Below are 24,457 nucleotides of genomic sequence, written 5' to 3'. Positions count from 1 at the left end.
ACACAGAGTGCCATAAAACATAATCTTGAAGTTAATGTCTGGTGTCCTCTACTTTCACCTAATATGTCACTATAACATTATTCTTTAATTGGCAGAGAGTAACTATTTATAAGGTAAGTGTTAGAGATAACACACCATTGTCTTTGTGAGAGTGCTCAGTGTCAGAAATGTAAGAGGCTTTAGTAGTGCAGCTGAAGCATGTCTGTGAGAGATGCTCCTTGATTTATTTCTGAATGTAGTGCATGAAAATTTGAAAAGGCTATTTATATGGGTTAGAATCCTGCTCAAAACTAGTCAGGCTTTGTGACAACTTGGATATTTTTCAAGTTATTGTACTTTTAAAATATAAGATACTGGAAACAGCAGAGTCAATGTTGTGTAATAGTGTGTATTGAATATATTCTGATAACTTGACAGTAATTTATTTGGAGATCAATTTAAAAAATAAAAGGAAACTATTGGTTTTGTGCATCAACAATAAAATCATTAAGCTAAAAATACTGTATTTGGTGCACTAAGAAAATAGACTTCCTTTGAATTATTGTTCAAAATAAGAGTTTAAAGTGCTGTCTATACAGTTACTCAGCCAAGTGCACACACTAGTGACTTAAAAAGTTACATCTCAGTAAATGTGAGTGATATAATTGGCAGTAGATAAGTATTTTCTGATGCACTTTATGAAGTTTGACTAGTCATATCATGAACATAGCATTTTTCAGTCTGGGTGTGATATTTGTGTGCATGTCAGTTCATTATCATTGCTATTTTATCTATCACTTACTGTTTCTCTGCATGTTTATAACTAGTGTCACATAATGCTCATGGTTGATGTGTTAAAGCCTGGGCTTGGTTTGCTCTGTTTACTCAATTTACTGTTGCAGGATGCTCCCCTGTCAGACTGTACGGAAACTATTGAAGGGCTCGATCTCACAGAGCAGGCCTTTAGTCCCGCTAAATCTCTCTCTGTTAGAAAGGTACTTACTGCCCTGTCATACTGCTCTAAATACTGTTGTTCACCCTTCACTTCTACCGCTCCCTACTCTGCCCTGTTACCTGTAATAGCTAAAGAGTTGGCTTTAATGGAAAGACTAGGTGGATGTACAAATTATGTATGTGCCATTCTACAAGCAGTTAAATTACCCTTCTAAAGTACCTCTTAAAGAAACTCAACATCTTTTTATATATTCAAACTGGTGAATAATATGAAAATGTGTGTGAAGTTAAGGGGCTCATCAGGAGTTCTGCATGTGGTGTTTGGTTTGTGCATGTCATCGGTATTAAATAATCCTAATTTGAGATCCATTTTGAGCTAGCCTAGTCTCAGCCCAATTGCATCAGTGTAATTCCAAAGATAACCACAGGTCTAAGGTTTACCAAGCTGTTTTAAAAAAAAAAAAAAAACCCATCTCCTGATTTTAAGGCTCCTAAGATGCAAGGATGCCAGATGCCTCCTTCTGTATTCCTGAAATAGGAGTTGAGATGCAGGAGCTGCTCAGCATTCCACAGGGCTGAGTCCTAAATATACTAATTCTCAAATGGTTATGAATAAGCAATATCTATGGCATTTTATGCAGTATAATTAAGGCACAAGATAAATCTAAAATGTGTTTTGGGTTTGCTTGGAAGGCTAATTAAAATTGGAGTAATTTGCACAGTGGAAATTCTTCAGTCTGCCCTTTGATGGAGTTCTTTGGTGGGAGTTCAATATGGAACTTCAGCAGGTAGATATGTATGACTCCCTTTCTTCTCTGTCCCTCACCTCCTCCATCAAATTCTCAAATCAACTGGAAGATAAATAAATTGTGCCTCAAATCTCCTTTCTCCATCACCATGTTTATCCTGTCAAGAATTGAGAACAATTTGAAATGTACAGTTGTTGTAAGTCCTGTGACTTTTTTTTAGCATGCCATCTGTGATCAGCCAATCTGAATTGTAGATATCATACACCATAATATTATGAGCTTGGTAAACGCTGGTTTTCAGGCCAAGACTCATGTTCTTTTCAAAAGGTATCCATATTCTAAAGCGAAGGGTAATGAATTATTCTTTTCAGATTTAAGGCTAGAATATATAAACCCAAAAGCACACACTTCAAAAGAAGTGTCTGTCCTTCACTTTTCTATTTTCTCTGCTCAATTATCATAATTCCAGCAGGGGGATTGGTGGTTTTAAATAATGTGTCATCACAATATACAGTAATAATTTTTACAAGTGAAATGCAAGATTTCATTTCAATTCTTATAAAGTGTTTGAATAATTGCAGTACTCTTGTAATGAAAGTATTCACACGTATTTTACAAGGATTTTAAAGGTAGCAGAGGCCTGAAGTATGGGCAAAAGGATGTAATATGTTTTTAACAGTATATAATGTCAGGGAAAACCATCCGAATGAAGTGGTTTTTTCCCCTCTTATTGGTGTCATTAAAATCCTAGGTTAACAGTGAAATGATGTAAAATTAGCTATCTTGACACAGAGTAGTAACCACCTACCTTATTATCTTTGTATAAAATGTGAATTGGGAATTTGGGACAGGAATATTTTGAAGAGTGAGGAATGACTGTATCGTGAAAAATGGCATTGATGGGATGGGTAAGCAAGTGATGCAGGTAGATTGTGCTGAAAATCCAAACACAAATTATATATTTTCCCTTCCATTTAATATTTTTTCAAAGCAAAAAAACCTATGGGAAATATAATGCACAACCAATCAGACTTTTTAAAATCAATTCCATTGTTAGGATTCTATAGAAACTCCTCTATATTGGAGCACTAGAGATTCTTCTGTTTTCAATTTCTTAGAAATTTGCACTCAAATAAAGTAATAGCAAGAAATTGCGATCTGAATAGGATTTAAAATAAATAAATATTTAATTAACATTGGGATATACATCAATTAGTAACACATTCATTTAAGAGAAAAAATTCCAATGTTACATACAAAATATGTATGTAATCATTTGAGTCCAGTCTTGCCTAGAGCTGCATCGATAAATTATCTATTTTGCCTCATCAAATGCTTTGACGCTCTGAGAAATTCTGGCCATGTTGCATCACAACGTCCTTATGCATCACATAATTGTAATGACGTGAACCATATTAACTAAGTTTCTGCTGCAGTCCTAACCAAATAGGGAATTTGGGTGGGTTTTTTTCATTGACATTCTGTGATGTAATAAAATTAACAAGATATGGGCCATTTCCCTATTCTTGAAATGGAGTAGCTATTCATGTCTCTTCCTAAAAACTGCTCCATAGCTTTGCTTTTGCTGAGTAAGTTCTATGTTCTGCCCTATAAATGGCTGCATTTCAGTGGTGACCTCTGGCTGTTAAACACCTTGAGACCTGGTTCTTCTGGATAAAAAGCACTATATAAGCACAACATGTTAATGTGAATTATTAACTCCCTAAACTTTTAAATGAGTCAGTTATCTGTTAGCAAGACAAAGTGGGTGAGGTAATATCTTTTATTGGGCCAACTTCTGTTGGTGAGAGAGACAAACTTTCAAGCTATCAGTTATCTATCGTATTTCATGCGCTTCATAAAGGGAAGACAGATGCTCATATTAGGTGCCAGTACTGTTCATGTTTACCCCTAAGATTAAGATGTGTTCTCAATTTACATTTATGAAAGCAAAATACAGTAGAAAGCTTACAAAGTGAGTTCATTTTGACCAGAATTTCTATACAGGAAATGTATAGAATCATAGAATATCAGGGTTGGAAGGGACCTCAGGAGGTCATCTAGTCCAACCCCCCTGCTCAAAGCAGGACCAATCCCCAACTAAATCATCCCAGCAAGGGCTTTGTCAAGCCTAACCTTAAAAATATCTAAGGAAGGAGATTCCACCACCTCCCTAGGTAACGCATTCCAGTGTTTCACCACCCTCCTAGTGAAAAAGTTTTTCCTAATATCCAACCTAAACCTCCCCCACTGCAACTTGAGACCATTACTCCTCGTTCTGTCATCTGCTACCACTGAGAACAGTCTAGATCCATCCTCTTTGGAACCCCCTTTCAGGTAGTTGAAAGCAGCTACCAAATCCTCCCTCATTCTTCTTTTCCACAGACTAAACAATCCCAGTTCCCTCAGCCCTTCCTCATAAGTCATGTGTTCCAGCCTCCTAATCATTTTTGTTGCCCTCCACTGGACTCTTTCCAATTTTTCCACATCCTTCTTGTAGTGTGGGGCCCAAAACTGGACACAGTACTCCAGATGAGGCCTCACCAATGTCGAATAGAGGGAAACGATCACGTCCCTCGATCTGCTGGCAGTGCCCCTACTTATACATCCCAAAATGCCATTGGCCTTCTTGGCAACAAGGGCACACTGTTGACTCATATCCAGCTTCTCGTCCACTGTAACCCCTAGGTCCTTTTCTGCAGAACTGCTGCCGAGCCATTCGGTCCCTAGTCTGTAGCGGTGCATGGGATTCTTCCGTCCTAAGTGCAGGACTCTGAAGTTGTCCTTGTTGAACCTCATCAGATTTCTTTTGGCCCGATCCTCTAATTTGTCTAGGGCCCTCTGTATCCTATCCCTACCCTCCAGAGTATCTATCTCTCCTCCCAGTTTACTGTCATCTGCAAACTTGCTGAGGGTGCAATCCACACCATTCTCCAGATCATTTATTAAGATATTGAACAAAACCAGCCCCAGGACCGACCCTTGGGGCACTCCACTTGATAACGGCTGCCAACTAGACATGGAGCCATTGATCACTACCCATTGAGCCCGACAATCTAGCCAGCTTTCTATCCACCTTATAGTCCATTCATCCAGCCCATACGTCTTTAACTTGCTGGCAAGAATACTGTGGGAGACCGTGTCTAAAGCTTTGCTAAAGTCAAGGAACAACACGTCCACTGCTTTCCCCTCATCCACAGAGCCAGTTATCTCGTCATAGAAGGCAATTAGATTAGTCAGGCCTTGGTGAATCCATGCTAACTATTCCTGATCACTTTCCTCTCCTCTAAGTGCTTCAGAATTGATTCCTTGAGGACCTGCTCCATGATTTTTCCAGGGACTGAGGTGAGGCTGACTGGCCTGTAGTTCCCAGGATCCTCCTTCTTCCCTTTTTTAAAGAAGGGCACTACATTAGCCTTTTTTCAGTCGTCCGGGACTGCCCCCGGTCGCCATGAGTTTTCAAAGATAATGGCCAATGTCTCTGCAATCACATCCACCAACTCCTTTAGCACTCTCGGATGCAGCGCATCTGGCCCCATGGACTTGTGCTCATCCAGCTTTTCTAAAGAATCCCAAACCACTTCTTTCTCCACAGAGGGCTGGTCGCCTCCTCCCCATGCTGTGCTGCCCAGTGCAGTAGTCTGGGAGCTGACCTTGTTCGTGAAGACAGAGGCAAAAAAAGCATTGAGTACATTAGCTTTTTCTACATCCTCTGTCACTAGGTTGCCTCCCTCATTCAGTAAGGGGCCCACACTTTCCTTGACTTTCTTCTTGTTGCTAACATACCTGAAGAAACCCTTCTTGTTACTCTTAACATCTCTTGCTAGCTGCAACTCCAGGTGTCATTTGGCCTTCCTAATTTCACTCTTGCATCCCCAAGCAATATTTTTATACTCTTCCCTGGTCATTTGTCCAATCTTCCACTTCTTGTAAGCTTCTTTTTTGTGTTCAAGATCAGCAAGGATTTCACTGTTAAGGCAAGCTGGTCGCCTGCCATATTTACTGTTCTTTCTACGCATCGGGATGGTTTGTCCCTGTAACCTCAATAAGGATTCTTTAAAATACAGCCAGCTCTCCTGGACTCCTTTCCCCCTCATGTTATTCTCCCAGGGGATCCTGCCCATCAGTTCCCTGAGTTTGTCAAAGTCTGCTTTTCTGAAGTCCAGGGTCTGTATTCTGCTGCTCTCCTTTCTTCCCTGTGTCAAGATCCTGAACTCGACCATCTCATGGTCACTGCCTCCCAGGTTCCCATCCACTTTAGCTTCCCCTACTAATTCTTCCCGGTTTGTGAGCAGCAGGAAGAAGAAGAGCTCTGCCCCTAGTTGGTTCCTCCAGCACTTGCACCAGGAAATTGTCCCATACACTTTCCAAAAACTTCGTGGATCGTCTGTGCACCGCTGTATTGCTCTCCCAGCAGATATCAGGGTGATTGAAGTCTCCCATGAGAACTAGGGCCTGCGATCTAGTAACTTCCGTGAGTTGGCAGAAGAAAGCCTCGTCCACCTCATCCCCCTGATCCGGTGGTCTATAGCAGACTCCCACCACGACATCACCCTTGTTGCTCACGCTTCTAAACTTAATCCAGAGACTCTCAGGTTTTTCTGCAATTTCATACCGGAGCTCTGAGCAGTCATACTGCTCTCTTACATACAATGCAACTCCCTCACCTTTTCTGCCCTTCCTGTCCTTCCTGAACAGTTTATATCCATCCATGACAGTACTCCAGTCATGTGAGTTATCCCACCAAGTCTCTGTTATTCCAATCACTTCATAATTCCTTGACTGTGCCAGGACTTCCAGTTCTCCCTGCTTGTTTCCCAGGCTTCTTGCATTTGTGTATAGGCACTTGAGATAACTCACTGATCATCCCTCTTTCTCAGTATGAGGCAGGACCCCTGCCCTCTCGCGCGCTCCTGCTCGTGCTTCTTCCCAGTATCCCACTTCCCCACTTACCTCAGGGCTTTGCTCTCCTTCCCCCGGTGAACCTAATTTAAAGCCCTCCTCACTAGGTTAGCCAGCCTACTTGCAAAGATGCTCTTCCTTCTCTTCGTTAAGTGGAGCCCGTCTCTGCCTAGCACTCCTCCTTCTTGGAACACCATCCCATGATCAAAGAATCCAAAGCCTTCTCTCCGACACCACCTGCGTAGCCATTCGTTGACTTCCACGATTCGACGGTCTCTACCCAGGCCTTTTCCTTCCACGGGGAGGATGGACGAGAAGACCACTTGCGCCTCAAACTTCTTTATCCTTCTTCCCAGAGCCACGTAGTCCTCAGTGATCCGCTCAAGGTCATTCTTGGCAGTATCATTGGTGCTCACGTGGAGAAGCAGGAAGGGGTAGCGATCTGAGGGCTTGATGAGTCTCTGCAATCTCTCCAACACATCATGAATCCTAGCTCCTGGCAAGCAGCAGACTTCTCGGTTTTCCCGGTCGGGGCGGCAGATAGATGACTCAGTCCCCCTGAGGAGAGAGTCCCCGACCACCACCACCACCACCCACCTCCTTGTCTTGGGAGCGGTGGTCGTGGAACCCCCAACCCTAGGACAGTGTATCTCATGCCTTCCAATCGGCGGAGTCTCCTTCTGTTCCCTTCCCTCAGATGTATCATCTAGTCCACTTTCCGCATTAGTACCTGTGGAGAGAACATGAAAACGGTTACTTACCTGTATCTGCGTTGCTGGTACATGGACGCTCCCCTTTTTTCTTCTGGAGGTCACAGGCTGCCAAATTGCTTCACCGTCCTCCTGTCCCTGCTGCGCAGCCTGCTCTGAATCTTCAGAACATTGTGCCTGTAGAAGCATATCCTGACGTCTGTCCAGGAAATCTTCAGTTTCTCTTGTGCAATGCAGGGTCGATACCTGTTGTTCCAGACCTTGAACCTTCTCTTACGATATGGAGACTAGCTTGCACTTTGTACAGACAGTCGCTTCTGTGCTATGGAAGAATTATAGCATTATCCAGAGTTGGACATTTCTTTTGTTCATCCTCTGTGTGGGAGAAACTTACCCCTCAAACTTCTCAAGGGTGGAAAGAAATTGCATTAATGGTTACCAGTCTCTCCCATTGCTGTTTTGTTGTTAATATAGTAAAGAAAGCAGTCCTAATGCACAAGTTAGTCACACGTAGAGTCAGACAATCCTCAAATAGTCTATTATAGCCTACTATAGCTATTATAGTCTATTATAGCTAAAAATAATATTAAATAATATTAAAATCAGATAATGGTCCAAGTGAAGACGATCAGTTTCTTCTATATCATCATATCGAGAGATCTCTTCCTTAAGGTCCTTGCTCATTCTAGATGAAGACACAATAAATTACTGGATTCCGAATTGATGCATAATCTCAAAAATATTTTGTGCCATCTAATCTTTTTTTAAAACTATGTTATAGAAAACAAAGGTAAGATTTTTTTTTTTAAATTGGGAATCACATACGTGGTTTAGTGAAAGAACCCTGACTTCCTTCTGAAACATCAAAAACGTAGTGATGAAATGGAATGGTGGACCCTTCCTCTTGAATGTGCTGTTTATTAAAGTGTGTCCAGAAGGAAGCAATTAGTAGCATATCTTCAGTAATTTCAACTCATTTGCGGTTTCTAATATGGCTACTATTATCAGTTAGGAAAGTCTGCTTCCTACTCTGAATTCAAGATAGTTTCATACTTGCATGTTTTGGAACCTCATGAAGATTTTTATAAATTCCTGCCTTTGCATTGCAACCATATCTTTGGTCCTGATAATGCAAGTCTCCACCTAGTCTAATTATTTACCAAAAACTTACATTTTTTGTTTCATAATACCCATAGTAATTCAAATCACATGTGTCTAAATGGACACACTTTACACTATTCTTTTTTGGAGAAGGAAAGCAAAATAACTCCTGATCGAGTCAGCAGTACTGTCCTACTTCCAGTGGCCGTTCTTTACTTGTGGTGCATTTCATGCTGGGATCATCCAGGTTTTTAAGGCCGCAGGAGACTCTGGTGGAGATTTAGGCCTTTGTGAAATTTCTGTTTTTAATTTCTCTTCCAACTCCAATGAAGAGCTTTAGTTCTTGATGGGACAGAGCATCAGGCCTCTTACATGGGGATCTTCAGTCCCTTCCTATAGACTCTTACCAAGAACACCTTTCCTGTCAGGTAAACAGGGAGTGAAATCACACACAAACCTCCAAGTGGCAAGAGCTCCCTCTGCAATGCACCCAGTCTATATCTGCCTCAAGGAACAAGCATTTCTTGAGGTCCATGATATCAGATCATGGAAGTTTGAAGATGTAAAAGCTCATCAAGTCCTTCATGAATCCTGCTGCTCTCCTCCCCACGAGTCCATGTTGTTTATTTTTAGTGAAGTCTATAATGTTAATGTCTATCATGAGGCTTCCTCTCCTTCCACTGGGAGACTGTTCTACGGCCTAATCCATTGGAATATTTCTTGATCAGCCTAATAAAATTTCCGTTCCTTAACTTTACCCCATCACTGCTAGTTATGTATCCCCTTCTGCTACAGTAAGCAATTCTTCTCTTTTCTTTGATTTTAAATCCTTTAAATGATTCACATTCCCAGTCCCCTAAATTATTTATCCAACCCTTTTACTTTTCTCTTTCCTTACAGAGGAAGTCAATCCTTTCAACCCCCTAATTACTTACATTGTCTGAATTGTCTCCAGTTTTACATCTCTCTGGTATTGTCCAGATTTGTTGCAGTATTCCAGGTGTGGTTTCAGCAGAGCGTGACTATCACCTTTCTAATCTGTGACATAATGCCTTTGCTTATGCAGCCCAAAACCTCATATCGTATTTCTTTTGTTTTCCTCTATAGCCTGCGGTCTCTTTCAGTATTACTTCTCTCCAGGGGACAGATCTTCAGTTGATGTAAATTATTGTAGCTCCATTGAAGTCAAGGTGTTTCCCTTCAGACTGAATATCAGATTATTTTCCCACAGAAATATTAACTTGCATTTTTTTAAGATGACGCATCTCTCTCCACTTCCTGCCCAAATTTCCAAGTCCCTTTGTGTTATTTCCCTGGCCTCACTGTTTTACTTGCTAGATGATATGAGTCATGAACTTGATGTGCTTGTTTTACCCTCTTTTCCCAGTAATCAATAAAGATGTCCTCCAAAATAAGACAAAACAAAATACTGATCCATTACTCATCCCGCTCCAAACTGAATGTCTTGCTGTTTTTTGCTACCATTTGCTTACAATATTTTAGTCAACTTTCAATTCATGTGACAGTGCTCATATCAAATCATTGTGAATTACAAGTAAGGGTTAGAGACACATAATCATACTCTTCAGTGAAATCAATGTGCATTACATCTATTGCATTCCCTTTGTCTGCTAATTTTGTAATCCTATAAAAAACCACAAGCTTTGCCTGGCATGATTTCCTACTTTGCAAGCCCAAACAGCGTATAGCTAATGCTTCAGTTATTCACTACATGTTTAGTTTGTAACCTTTTTATAAGAAGACTCCAAAGTAGTTTTGGGCATTGATTGTTTTTGCCCTTGCCCATCTTTTTTAGTGAAGTTCTAAGACTTGGGAGCTCACAAATCTCTGTTTTAAAAAATGATTTCATGGCTCGTATGAAATGCTATTAAATTGCTTTTTGTGGTGTTCTTTTGTAGCCTTTAGTTGTCAAACTACATCAAATTTGAGGCCATCTGATGATAAAGCAGCTAACATCTTGTGGAAAACTTTAAAAACATCCTTTTTAGATATAATTATGCTATGTATTTATTCTGCAACTGGGAAAAGGGTTATTCTTATTTTACTGGTGACAATAAGACAGCTTCTTAGCTTCTTTGAAAGTTCATCTCCTGCTGTTTGTTCCCCACCAAAGGTTATAATCCTCTATCAAAGTCACTTCCAAAGAAATCAGTTTTGATGCTTGTAAATAGAAGTTTTATGGATTCAGATGGGGGACCAAGCAGCCAGAGCTCATTAGTTTTTAAAAACTAATATCCTGTTTTCATGCAAATATCTCTAGTGTTAGATTACAAATAAATAATTAGAAAGCTTTAAAATCTGCGTTTTCTTGAAATTTTAAGGGAAAAGTACTCAGATTGTCAATTAAAACTCAGAAGCAACTTTTCTACATACTGTGCTAGAAAATTAATATAGTCCCTGATCAGCAATGACAACATTAATTTCACTTGGTTTTATTTTTCACGTGGACATTTTTTCTCTAATGTAAAGATACAAATTGAATTTTGTGATGCTAGTCTTTCCTTTTTAAGGGACTTTGCTACTTTCTCCATTTGGAGGGGAAAGGGCCAAGAATATATTTCTATTAAAATGTTTCCAGGGTGTTTTTTAGACTTAATTGTCTACAGGAGGACTTGCTTGCCAAAATCTGCTAAGGCAGTTTGTGAAGGATTTCAGTGGGTATTTTTTTTCATAGTAAGTATTTCATTTGGGCCAGAATGAGAGGGCTATGTATGCTTCTCCAGGCTTTTCAGGAGTGAGTGCATACAAAGTATGAGACATTACATTGGGCCACCATACAGTTTAACTACTAAATTGAGTTAGGAAAATCAGATTCTACTGAGCATTGGATAACTGGATGACCAGGAAAGAGGACACTTGATATGAATTCATCTCTAAACACTAGATTTTTTTCAGTTTGTATTAAGTTCCTGAGGAGAGTACTTTCATTAAATATATTTGATTTTAATCACTACAAATCTACACTTACACAAGGGAAAGAGCCCGTTCAAATGGTTTTGGGGGCTTTTCACTTTAAGTGCCAGATGTAATCTTCCTTCCTGTTGCTACTCTTTGGAGATGAAGCTGTATTTCTGTGGCAAACTTACATTAATTCAAATGGGATAACATTTTGAAACAAGTTCAGTTTAGTTTTAGTTCAGGACAACAGAGACAACTTTCCTATATGTAGCCTGGGCACCACCTTGCTGCTAATGTTGGCTGCTTGAGCTGGATGAAGACTTTGACATTTAGCTACTCTGTGTCCCCTATGCAGGTGTCTGGAACTTTTCTGACGTGCTTTGACACCTGTATAACTGTGCTTCTCTGTCTCCGGTGGCTCATCCTCTACCGAGAGCTTCCTTTCTGTCCCTTAATGCAGTCTGGCTGAAGTCTTCTCCTCATCAGCTCCTTCTGTCCAGAACAATATTTCCGTCTCATTTATGCCATTTTTTTAAAATTTGCAGGAAAAACCCTTTTTGCCTGTAGCTCTTAATTTCTCTCTCTGGTTCTACTAATCATTTCCATTCTCTACACTTGACTTATATTTAGGCTTTTGATTATTAATACAAATAACAATTCAACATGAAAAAAAGTTAGAGAAACAATCCAACATTTACAGCCACTCATACACTATACTTAATATCTTGCAGAATCTGATGACCTTCTCACATGGAATGCAGCTGTAATGTACCACTTCAGTGCTTTCTGGATCACATGTGTACTCTTGTGAGGAATCTCTGATCATACGTAAGGCTTCTCGATTTATTCACAGGTAGTATAAGTCATGGATAGGTCACAAGCCATGAATTTTTGTTTATTGCCTGTGACCTGTCCATGACTTTTACTAAAAATACCTGTGATTAAATCTTGGGAAGGGTTAAGGGGGCCACTGCTGGGGAGGGTGGCATCTGCGGCAAGCAGCACCAGCTGCTAGGGGCCGCGGACCCCGGCTGCTCCGGCTGGCCAGGGACCGCGGCCTGGGGCTCCTCCGGCCACCCACCTGGAGACTGCTGCTGGGACTGGCTGTCCCCAGGGCTGTCCCCAGTGGCTGTCCCCAGGGCCACTCCAGCAGCGGCTGGTGTGGCTGTCCCAGGAGCCACCTGAGCAGCTGGCCCCAGAGCCAGCTGATTGAGCGGCCCTGGGGTCAGCCACACTGGCCCCTGCAAAGGTCATGGAAAGTCACAGAATCCGTGACTTCCACAATCTCCATGACAGACACAGATCCCTAATCATACGGAAGCACTTACGGCAAAGGCAGTTAATACATCACAAACCCTTAACTAAAATCATCTTGAGGATCAGAGAATAATTTGTAGATATCTGTGCTGATAAGGGGTTCAGATCGGGCATCAGAGTAACTTTTAAACTAATGCTGTACATCAGACCAATTAACAGAGAAACTCTTAAACAGATAAATGACCTGAAAGATCTGATCCATAACAGACAGTCCAGGGAAGCATCTTCCATCTCAAAGGCAATATGAAACCATTAGCTTCAATCCCCAGAAGGTGATAAGAAAATCTGCCATTAGTGGAGAGAGAGAGAGAGCCTCTTCCCTGTTCATCAGCAAGTTCTGTTCTTGTCCGTTGGACACAGAATATTAGCAGTGCTAATTATAATACTTAACTACATATAACATTTTGAATCCAGTTTGTATGAAAGACACCGTCTGAAACAGACATGGTAAAGTCTTTTTTTAAACTGTATTATTAAGCATTTTAATATAGTAAACAGATAAACACTTAATCTCATGTACATATAATATGTATAATAAACCATTTAACATCTGTTAGATATTATATAACTGCTGGAAATCGCTTTTCCCCCTGAGCATTGAGTGTTTATAAATATTGAACCTGATCCTGGGAGCGTTCTGTGTAATAATACCAGGGATTTCTACTGCAGTTCTGCACACAGAGCACTTACAGAATCGGGCCACAATATTCGATTTTCCCTATGGAAATAAGGAAACTTGCTACTTTCTTGAGAGCAAATGTATTCCAATAAAGCCTGTTTGGCTGCTGCTATTTGATATGGTGCTCAATAGTGGATGCGCCCTTGTAAAAACAGTGATGTCTATGTAGCCATTTGCTCATGAGGGCTATTTTTTCTTTAATATAAAATATCCTGTAAATTAAAGTTTTTAAAGATTCCAAAATTGGGACTGTTGCTTATTTAACCTAAGAAAATAAAAGAATTTTTCCAGATTAATTTTTAATCAAACTTCTGTTTTGTTTTGGCTGCTTGTAACCTCAGCCATTGTCAGAATTCTGTGAATTATTGTTCAGTGGCACACACATCTTAATTGTTTGTTTTGCCAGGGAGAACTGGTGACTGCATCGAAGGCAATCATTGAGAAGGAATATCAGCCACGAGTTATAGTGAGCACAGCAGGACCAAACCCGTTCAATAAACTCACTGATCGAGAACTGGAAGAGTATCGCAAAGAAGTGGAAAGGAAGCAGAAAGGTTCTGAAGGTTGGTTTGGTTTTAATCTGTAACCACATACATTGCTGTCATATACATTCAGGCTATGACCAAGCTGATATGAGCATAGGACTGGGAACCAGGATCTTGTGCGTTCTTAATCCTAGCTCTGACAATGATTCCTTCTGTGGCCATGGGCCAGTTACTTAACCTCTTGTTTCAATTTTTACAACTGTAAATTGAGGAAAATATTTGCAAAGCAATTTGGAGATAAAAACCGCCATTGAAATGCTAAGCAATATTAGGTCAAAGTCTTGGTTCTTAATCAAACAAAACTTCACTGGAGTCAAAAGGGAATTGTGCTTAATTGCCAACCACAGAATTTGGCCAGTTTTTGTTGTCACATGAAGTTTCATATTTTATTGAACTTGGTGTATTACAGATTGTTCAGTATTGTTTCATTTTAATACTGTGTAGGATAGCCCAGTGAGTAAAAATCTGACATTGCTTTTAGGCAGTGAAATTTTCTTACTCATTGTTGCAAGTTGTAGATCTGGTAAGTATTTTGAGCTGGGAAAATGCAGATAAAAAATTACCAGTTGGTGCTTTGGAAAGGAATCACAAGGTAAGCAGAGACATGATTAGGGCACATCTCAGAATTCTCCCCAGGAACCACCAACCTATCAGAAAATGTAGTGAGAGCATCACGCTGCAATAAAGGAGAATTCACCCCAGCATTTGAAGAATCTCTTCTATGTGATTGTCATATTAAGTTTTACAGTGTAGCACCTATGATACATCCACTAAGCTGATGGTATTGTTTACGCTGGAATGTTGGTGGCACAGTTTTACCAGTCTTTACAAGAGTCTGGTCCAGTGGGTAGGGCACTGGACTGGGACTAAGTCAAATGGCTTAGACTCTGCTGCATGACCTTGGGCAAGTCATGTCCCCTTTCTGTGCCTCTGATTCCCTGCTAAACCTTTGACTGTCTTGTCTGTTTAGATCAGGGTGGGCAAAGTTTTTGGCCTGAGGGCCACATCAGGGTTGCGAAATGGTATGGAGGGCCGGGTAGGGAAGGCTGTGCTTCCCCAAACAGCCTGCCCCCTCCTACTTTCTGCCCCCTGACTTCCCCCCTCAGAATCCCCGACCCATCCAACTCCCCCTACTCCTTGTCCGCCCCTCCCGTGACCCCCTGCCTCTATCCAATGCCCCTGGGACCCCACACCCTATCCAGCCCCCCCTTGGTCCCTGTCTCCTGACTGCCCCCATCCACACCCACACCCCCTGACAAGCCCCCTGGGACCCACAACCCATCCATCCCTCCCCCACTTCTTGTTCCCTGACTGCCTCCTTCCAGGACCCCTGTCCCTAACTGCCCCACCCCAGGACCCCACCCCCATCCAACACCCCTCCCTGCTCCCTGTCCTCCCTGGGATCCCACCCCCTATCCAAGCCCCCCGCTCCCTGTCTCCTGACCGCGCCCCCCCACCCCATGCAACCATCCCCTGTCCCTTGACTGCCCCCCGGGACCTCCTGCCCTCCCCCCATCCCTTTACTCTTACCATGCCGCTCAGAGCGGCAGGACAGGCTTATTTGAAAGCCTGGGAGGTGGGCAGGTGCAAGCTGCGCTGCCTGCGCAGCAGCGTGGCCGGGGGGGAGGGGCCGGGGGCTCGCCTCCCTGGCCAGGAGCTCAGGGGCCGGGCAGGACGGTCCCGTGGGCCGTAGTTTGTCCGCCCCTGATTTAGATTATAAATCCTTTAGGGCCTGTGTTTTCACAGCACATAGGGACCCCAGTCTCAGTTAGAGCTTCTAGGCAGCATAGGCGCCGACTTCCCTTTTACCCAGGGGATGCTCGACTCCCCGCTCCACCCAGACCCTGTCCCCACTCTATCCCTTCCCTCAAGCTTCTGGCCCTTACCCCCCCTTCCAGAGCTGACACTGCAAAACAGCTGTTCGCAGCGGGCAGAAGGCGCTGGGAGGGAGGGGTAAGAGTGATCAGCGAGGTCACCAGTGGGGGACAGGCCCTGGGAGGGAGAGTTGGGAGCTTGGCTGCTGGCGGATGCTGAGCACCCACTAATTTTTCTCCATGTGTGCTCCAACCCTATACTAAGCACTATTGTAATAAAAGTAATAATTTACAGGGTGATGTACTAATTACATTTCCTCTAAAAACTGTATGGTGATTCGTCCCTTATTAGTGTGCGTTGCTCTTGCTGTACCTTCTGATATCTTGACGTATAAAGAGTCACAAATTCTGCCTTTTTCATGTGTGACTTTCTCTGTACAGGTTTTAAAGCATTTTGTGGGACTGAGCTATTACGTTACTGTGTCTATGTAATTGCATACCCCTTTATTTTCTCTGTAACATTGCTACATCCTACATAGATAAGCTATCAAAATATGGAGAGACTGTGGTATTGAGACAGAAACCAGCTGGGAAGCCAAATGTTTTATTTAAAAGTCAGAGCTACAGGGAGCAAAGTGCTTCTGGAAAAAAACCTTTGGAGTTGCAAAGCAGGTCAAAAACCTTTCAAGGAGCAGTGAAAGAAGCTGATCTGAAGATTTTGCAGACTCATGAAGGATCAACGCTATCTAAATCTTTAGATAATTCTGAGTTCTCTGCTGCACAAGTTTCTTGTCAGACCATGCAGCAAATCATCACAAATCTTAATCAGGAGGAGCCAGATGAGCAGAAGTCTCCACATGAGGAATTTCACACAGCAGTCATCAAAGCATTAAGCTCCAGTCCTGACCTTTTGGCTGAGGCCTCAGGTACTAATGAATATGGTACCGCTGAGTTTTCAATCTAGGGGAAGCCATCTCTTGCTTAATCTGCACTTACAGAGTCTCTGCTATCTCTGGACATCTTTCGTTGGCTTGGCTTATTACCTTTGGGGCTGATTTAATTTAATTGGTGGATTTTTCTCTTGTCTGGGTGAACTGTGTAGAACAGTGCTCTGGTACTGAGGAGATCTCTGTTCTAAATATTGAGGTGGCTTTTTGTTTTACATTAACATCTGCTCCTTTAGTATGCAACTATTGTTGAAGCTGGAAGGGAGTAGGGGGATCCTTTTTAATTTGAAAAAAAAATCGAAAACCACTGCAGAATCAGTTTGGAATAATTGCAGTTTATTGCATGTTACATTGTGATTATCTGTGCAACTTTTTCATTCTTTGCTTCGAGTAATGTACATTTTGTTTACACCAAGGTTCTGCAAATAAACTCAAAGCAAGCAAAATAACTTTGTGTAACTTTAGTTTTGGTGCCCTTCTTCCATACAGTTATTTTTTCCTTTGGCTCTTCCCCAGCAAATTCCCCTAACTTTAGATCAGTGTTTTCCAATGCTGGGCCCCAAACTAGTTTGCAAACTGTTGTATAATCATTTCAGTCCATTTTACTCAGAAATGTTTTGAGTTCAAATAGTTGGGTAACACAACTTCTGTGACAGGTAAGATCACAACAGTGTTGGTCTGCACCTTACTTTTGCTTGCTTTTGGAATTATTTGGCGTTCAGACAGAATTTTCATTCAGAAAAACAATTTATTCAAAGATTTTTATATGTGTAGCGGGATGTCTGTTTCCCTGCATCCCTACAGAAGAATCTTGTGTGCTGTTTTTAATTCCCATACTGATTCATCTGTAGAACCTTCAGAAGATGCCAGACAACAGAAAGAAAAGAGTGCTCCTGATCATACTTCAGCCCGTACTCCTCCCAGCACACCAGTTAAGCTAGAAGAAGGTATGTTACATTGAGCTGGGGTGGGGAAGACTCCTGTAGCTGCACCTGTCTTGACTGAAGCATGAAAAAATAAGATTTAATGAAGTAAAGAGGAATTATTTTGGTTTTTATTTTTTTACAATCTGTAGAACTGTGTAACTGAATGTAATAGTGGTTATGTTCACAATAATAAAGAAATGTGCATTGTCATTAGCCAGATTATCACCATTTCAAAATTGCTTAGTCATCTTGTTGAGTTTCTGAATTGACTCACCCCTTTGAGCACTCTGAGCAAGATGTGGCTGCTGTTTTGAAGTGAAATGTTTTTTCTAATGATGGCGCAGAGCTTCACTGAACTGAACATGAATAGATAGTTTGTTAAATCCTGCTCACTGGTTGCACATTTCTTAAACATTATTGTATTTGGATTACACCCCTGGGAATATGTTTCTCTCCCAGTTTAGATCTTAGTTTGATTTGTTAACGTGATGATGTAAAATTATCAGAAAAATGAGAAAAGGGCCGAGAAAATCTGTTATCCCTTTGGAAAAAAAGGATAAAAGTAACAGTCTATCTGTTAAACAGGTGTAATCTAATTTCTGTTTTGTGTTTCCTTTACCTTGTTCATTGGGTTATATCACTTGTCTGTTATGAAGTCTTCCACGCACTACTTCATCTCATTCTGTTTTCTATAAGAATGGTTCCAACCATTTTTTTAATTTAACACAATGGCTGTGATGAATGCATATATTCTCTACTTGTGCTTTTTTCTTCTTGTGGCTGCGTTACAAACAGGAGATGGATATGCTAAAGAGTACCTGTTACCATAGTAAGTATCATCCCATACTCTGACCTGTTTCTGCTGCTTTCCTGGAGTTCTCTGGGCTTTGCTTCATTCTCTTGCATCTTTGTTGTTTACTGAGTTTTGTTTTCTGTTTGTGGTTTATTTTTTTATTTTTTTAAGGCATTTTTACAGTCAGTGACAGACACTAATTCCTTCCATTGTTGCTTTCTTGGAATTCTAGGTCAGTTACATAAACCTTATGTTAAAGTGTGCTGTACTGTTGAAAGGGACTGTGAACGTGTCGTTGTGGGTTCCATGTTCGTCTGTCTTTCAGTGACTCTGTAGCCAGCTGTCTCAATTTATGAGTAATAAGATGTTTGTCCAAAAGCCAGTGGTTCGTATTCCTCCTAGAACATGAAAATTGAGCTCTGTTCTGTGTGGCTCCGACACCACCAAGATTCTAAGACTGGAACTTAATTTGAAATTGTGTTGCATGAGCTAGCTATGAATGAGCTCCCTCTTCAAGCTTTGTTGGCTTTACAGGGCTAACAAAAGTAAACTTCATGTATGTGTGTGTATTTCCCTAACCTAAGCAGCTGTGACTGAATGCGATGAGAGCTATGACTGACAGAGAGAGCCGTTGAACGAAGGTGCCGTTCTTCTTCGAGTGCTTGCTCATGTCCGTTCCATATTAGGTGTGTGCGGTCGCCACATGCACCGGTGCTGGAAGTTTTTCCCTTAGCAGTATCCATAGGGGTCTGGCTCTGGCGCCTCCTAGGGTGGTGCCCGCATGGTACAGTACCAGTTCCTTCTTGCCACCAGTGACAGCGCTGGAACATCTGCTGCTTTGGCTCGGGTTGTTTCGTTTTCTGTTCTTGTGAACTTTGAAAAACTGTATTATAGTTAGTAGTTTCTTGGTTACCCTTAGTAGTAGTTCTCAACTTTTCATTACTCCTAAACAGGACTCAGCCGGGGGACAGGGCATGCCCTGGTCCCCAGACTTCAAGCCCTGCGGTCACTGTAAACAGCCTATGCCCATCAGTGATCCACATACCAGCTGCCTAAGGTGCTTAGGCGAAGGGCACATAAGTGACAAGTGCCGTATCTGCAAGTCCTTTAAACCTAGGATGAAGAAGGAGCACGATTTGTGTCTGAAAGTGCTCCTAATAGAGTCGGCACTCACTCTAGCACCGGAGCAGCAGTCTGACTACGCACCGACCACCACAGCCTCCGTGCACAGTGTTCCACCGGCACCGTCCACAAGCCGGCACTGGTCTCCCTCTGCAGCTCCGGTCATGAATCCGAAAAAGATTGGGAGGGGAAGATCTCCTACCTCCCATAAGGGAAAGGAGAGGTCTGGGGGCAAGCCATGACCCGTGCCGGGCAGCTCAACACCCCGTTCGGGAAGTTGGGCCTCAGCTCAAGTTGAGCAGTGCAGCCCATCCCATGCTTTGTCTGCAACCCTGGATAGCAGTGCAGGCCCTAGCCAGCTTCAGGTGCCATTGCCACCCAAAGCACTTCGAGCGGCTCAAAAGATCCTGACACTCCTGGTGCAACACCTACACCGGCTCCCGCAGAACCCCGATCTCGAGGAAAACCCTTGTTGGGACCTGTGCGTGAGTCCCCGCCTCAGCGGCACTGTTCCCATCGAGAGGGACGTCCTGCCAGCATTCACCCGCCCACAGCCATCATGCCTCAGGACTGGAGAAGCAGGCTCAGTGGAGCCCTCTTCGGTCCCCTCACCGGGGGCACCGATTGAGGGACTCGATATGTACCACACCGGTTGATTGGCGCAGACCCTCTGAGGCACGCGCCATCCAGCAAGAACTCCGGGACCAGCCCCGACCATCTTCAAGGCCCAGGACCGATCGGACACCAGAGACTGCCAATTGCTGCGCCGTCATCGCCTGTCTCCAAGGAGGAGGTCGTCCTACTCAGGACAATCTTCCCGGCAACCAGCCCGTAATAGCTCCCGGTCCTGTTCAACATCCCAGTACCGGTCGAGTAGCATGAGGCGAGGATCAAGCCCCTGTACCGGTGGTGCCGTCTACATTATCAGCACTGAAACCTGTCCCAGGGCCCCAAGCACAGTGGCCGGCGCCATGGTATCCATGGAACCCTTGCGGGTTCACCCAACCTTCCCAGGCTGCCCGATCGGTGTCGGGATCCTTGGAGAGGCCAGCGACCTCAGTATCCCGTCCCCCTCTGGTGCTGGAGACTTCGGGGGGTAAGACCCCACAGGTCCAGGAGGACCCAGGGGAGCAAGATGCTGGACCACCAATGGACATGGAGGTTCCCGCGGCACCGGCATTGTTGTCGCTGGACGAGGCTATCACTGGACCCCCTCACCCAGTTCCTTAGGATGACGCCAAGATGCACCAGGAACTTTTGAAGAGGGTCGATTCTAACCTGGGGCTTCAGGCAGAGGAATTGGAAGAGCCCTTGGACTCTCTGTTTGTTGTCCTAAGCTCCTACCAGGGTGGCTCTACCCCTTCATGAAGGGGTTTCTAAGATCACTAATGCCCCATGGCAGACCCCCTCTTCCCTGGCTCCTGTCTCTAAAAGGGCTGAATACAAGTACTTTGTGCCGACCAAAGGGCACGAGTACTTATACTCCCACCCAGCCCCTAATTCCCTTGTGGTTGAGGTGGTTAACCACAAGCAGAGGCAAGGACAACCTGGGGCCACCCCCAAAAATAAAGACTCGAGGAGGCTGGATCTCTTTGGACGTAAAGTTTATTCGTCTTCAGCCTTTAGCTGAGAGTGGCCAACCACCAAGCCCTCCTTGGCCGTATGTGGCAAGCCACAGCCAAGTTTGAAGGTTTGCTCCCCAAGACTTCCAAGAAGGTGTTCTAAGCTATCCTCGATGAGGGCACTACTGCGACCAGGTTGGCCCTCCAGGCGGCGTCAGATGCTGCTGACCGCACCATGACTTCTGCTATCTCCATGTGGCGAGTCTCCTGGTTGCTCCTCTCTGGGTGTCCATCAAGGCTCAGCAGTCATTGCAGGACCTGCCCTTTGACAGCGGGGCCCTATTTGCGGAGCAAACAGACAACAAGTTGCATGGCCTCAAAGACTCCTGCACCACCCTGAAAACCCTGGGTCTCTACGTCCCAGCCCCAACACGTAAGCAGTTCAAACTGCAGCAGCCTCAGGGCCAGGGGAGCCAGCCTTGGAGGGATCAGCCCCATAAACGAGCCACGGGTTACAAGCGCCGCCCAAGCCACCGACCTCCACCCTTGGCCCTGTCGGGCTTGACCCGTAATAAGCAAGGGGCCAAATGGTCATTTTGAGGGTGCACCTGAGGGCAACCTACCAGACTATTCCCTGGATCCATCTTTCCCAGTAGTCTCTGACCGCTATAACTTGCGACCGCTGGGTTCTCAGCACAGTGGAACAGGGTTATACCCTCCAGTTCCTTTCTACCCCCCTGTAGCGGGGAGTTTGGGAGGAACCGCCAGCAGGACGGGAAGTGGAGTGCCAAGGCCAGGAAGCCTGTGGATGGGCGCAGGACTTGCTACGCCTGCGGATGGGTGGGGCATTTAAAACAAGACTGTCCCTATCGGAGTGGGGGCAAGGATCCGCAGCCCCAGAAGGGAGAAGAGGTCCTGCGTGTGGCTTGCCAGGTGAGGAAACCCAGGCGGCGGCTAAGTTGTTGGGCCTGTGGCCGATTGGGCCATGTGTGGATGATATGTCCAGGCCCAACACAAGAGGTCCATGTTGGTCCTGGCAAGGGGATGGGACCCCAAAGGAACGATAGGATGCCCCGGGCAGCAAGGAGGCGGGGAGCCTGCTGTGGCTGCTGGGAGAGGGGCCACCTAAAGAAGGACTGCCCCCTTGGCGGTGGGCAAATGCAGAGGGAAATGCCTGCGAGCTTGGATGGGCTAAAAGTGGCGGCAGCATCCAGGGCGGGGGGAACCCCGTGAGGAGTCAGGACCCAGACCATCACCGGGCCAGTTGTCCACCAGGAGACCCAGACGGACTGGGTCCCGCAGGAGGCTGGGACCCAGGTGGAGGCAGAGAAGGTGGCCGTGGGAACCCAGATCCTAAGGGTAGAGGGCCTGGGGGATCCAGACCTGGAGGTCCGGCTAGAGGCCGTGGAGCAGGCCCGCAGACAGGCTGAGTGTTATACCAATAAATTAAAAACCAGCAGGATCTTATTAAAGGGAAAAAGGCAAAATACCACATTTATTGTGAATACAGAAAGAATCATAGTAAGCAGTTAGTTACAGCTATAACATTCCATTCAATCTCATATTTATTCACACCATTCATTCATTCATACACACACACACACACACACACACACACACACACAGGTTCTGCAAGGTTGTTATCATAGTAAGCAGTTAGTTATAGCTATAACATTCCATTCAATCTCATATTTACACACACACACATATACACACACACACACACAGAGGTTCTGCAAGGTTGTTAACATAGTTACCAGCCTTAGAGTTGCTCATGCCAAGCCACTGGCCAGGTGGCCTGGACATGAGGAGGGAGCAGGGCCTTGTCAGATGCTCATCTGATGCTCCTGGAAGTTGCTTTGCAGAATCAGACCCCAAAGTTCTCACTTTTTAGAGTCTATTTTTATAGGAATTTCTTCCTATGCCAGTCTATGGGAATTGCTTCATCATGCTGTTGCTGAATCAATCAGCAGATAGCACATTCCTGACGGCTCCGTGCTGCTAGATGTTATCTTGTTCTTTGGTTCTCCCATTCTTGAGGCTGTTGGGTGGATTCCAGTCTGCCCTCCGGGGGTCCTCTGGTTATTTCCACTTGATGCCTTCTTCAGCTGATGGACACTGGATTCTTAGGCTGGCACCTCCCTGATCATTCAGTTATTATCCACACCAAGCATCCATCCACATACATCCTCTATCTCTATTTTAATCACAATTGTTAATACAACAAAAGGGCGGGGAGTCTCTGGGTGCTGTTTCTGTTGTTAGAGTATTGCTTTGAGTCTCTCTGTGTGAATTGCTTTGAGAACAGACTCTGTCTCAGAATGTACTAACACAATTAGCAGCTTGCAAGTTTCACACACAGAGGGAGAGAAACAGTACCAAAAACCAAGAGACCTCTTAATTAGTAATACCCTGGAATTTAAACTATGGGGAATCAAACTCATTTGTGATTTTAATACAGAACTTCTTTAATATGATCCAACATGAGGCCCAGACCCGGGAGATGGCCTGTGGCTGGGAGGCTTCGGAGGTGAGACGGGTGACCCTGGAAGGACGGCCCTGGAGGGGTGGCTCTGGGGGCCTGAAGACATGAGTCCCCCCTTCCCCCAAGCGGGGGGATTTTGAGGTGGGGGTGTAGCGGGGTGGTTACCTGATCCAAGGACAGATGATGATCTCCCATAACATGATGGTCAGATTCTTGAGAGGGCTGGAGAGACTAGTCCCGCAGTGGGATGTTAACTTAGTCCTCTCTAAGTCCACTGGCGAGCTCTTTGAGCCGCTGGGCTCCTGCTTCCTTTCCCATCCATCACGGAAGGTCATGTTCCTGGTGGTGGTGACGTCAGCAAGACAGATTTCAGAAATTAAAGCCTTGACCTCAGAACCATCGTACATGGTCTTTTACAAAGATAAGGTTCAATTGCAGCCTGGCCTTCCTGCCAAAGGTGGTCTCCACCTTCCATATGAATCAGGACATCTTCCTCCCAGTGTTCCATCCCAAACCGCACAAGACCAGTGAAAGGGAGGCATCTTCATGTTCTGGACATCCGGAGGGCCTTGGCTTTTTCCTTAGAACGTACCAAGCCTTTCCATAAATCCACTCAACTCTTCATTGCTACAGCAGATAGGATGAAGGGTCATCCGGTGTCCTCGCAGAGGGTTTACAATTGGATCACCTCATGCATAAGGACCTCTTACAACCTGGCAGGGGTTCTGCCACTGCTGCCAATTGTCAGAGCCCACTCAATGAGAGCTCAGGCGTCTTCGGCAGCCTTCTGGGCGCACATCCCTATCCAGGACATCTGTAGAGCCGCAACGTGATCCTCGGTCCACACATTTACCGCTCATTACGCCATCACTCAGCAGGGACAACGCTGGGTTTGGCAGAACTGTGCTGAAACCTGCATGTCCATGAACTCCTACCCACCTCCAGGGGTACTG

The 24,457-nt window shown here is 44.3% G+C and overlaps 1 protein-coding gene across 12 annotated transcripts in view; it reads left to right on the top strand.

The window, feature by feature from the left end:
- Window positions 1-24,457, top strand: part of ADD1 (adducin 1) — a 123,910-nt gene that overhangs the window by 94,626 nt on the left and 4,827 nt on the right. For 2 of the 12 annotated variants that reach the window (XM_074951782.1, XM_074951780.1), the window contains exons 13-16: window positions 96-113; window positions 882-974; window positions 13,717-13,873; window positions 17,468-17,563. In XM_074951782.1, coding sequence (XP_074807883.1) covers window positions 96-113; window positions 882-974; window positions 13,717-13,873; window positions 17,468-17,563 — 364 coding nt within the window. Of the gene's footprint in view, window positions 1-95; window positions 114-881; window positions 975-13,716; window positions 13,874-17,467; window positions 17,564-18,337; window positions 18,373-24,457 lie in introns of those variants that run through there. The other 10 variants (XM_074951791.1, XM_074951789.1, XM_074951786.1 and 7 more) reach the window with 6 other exon arrangements.

This window comes from Natator depressus, chromosome 4 (assembly GCF_965152275.1).
Source record: "Natator depressus isolate rNatDep1 chromosome 4, rNatDep2.hap1, whole genome shotgun sequence".
Lineage (NCBI taxonomy): Eukaryota > Metazoa > Chordata > Testudines > Cheloniidae > Natator > Natator depressus.
Note: the sequence above shows the minus strand (reverse complement) of the source record. Positions and strands in the feature narration are given on the sequence as shown.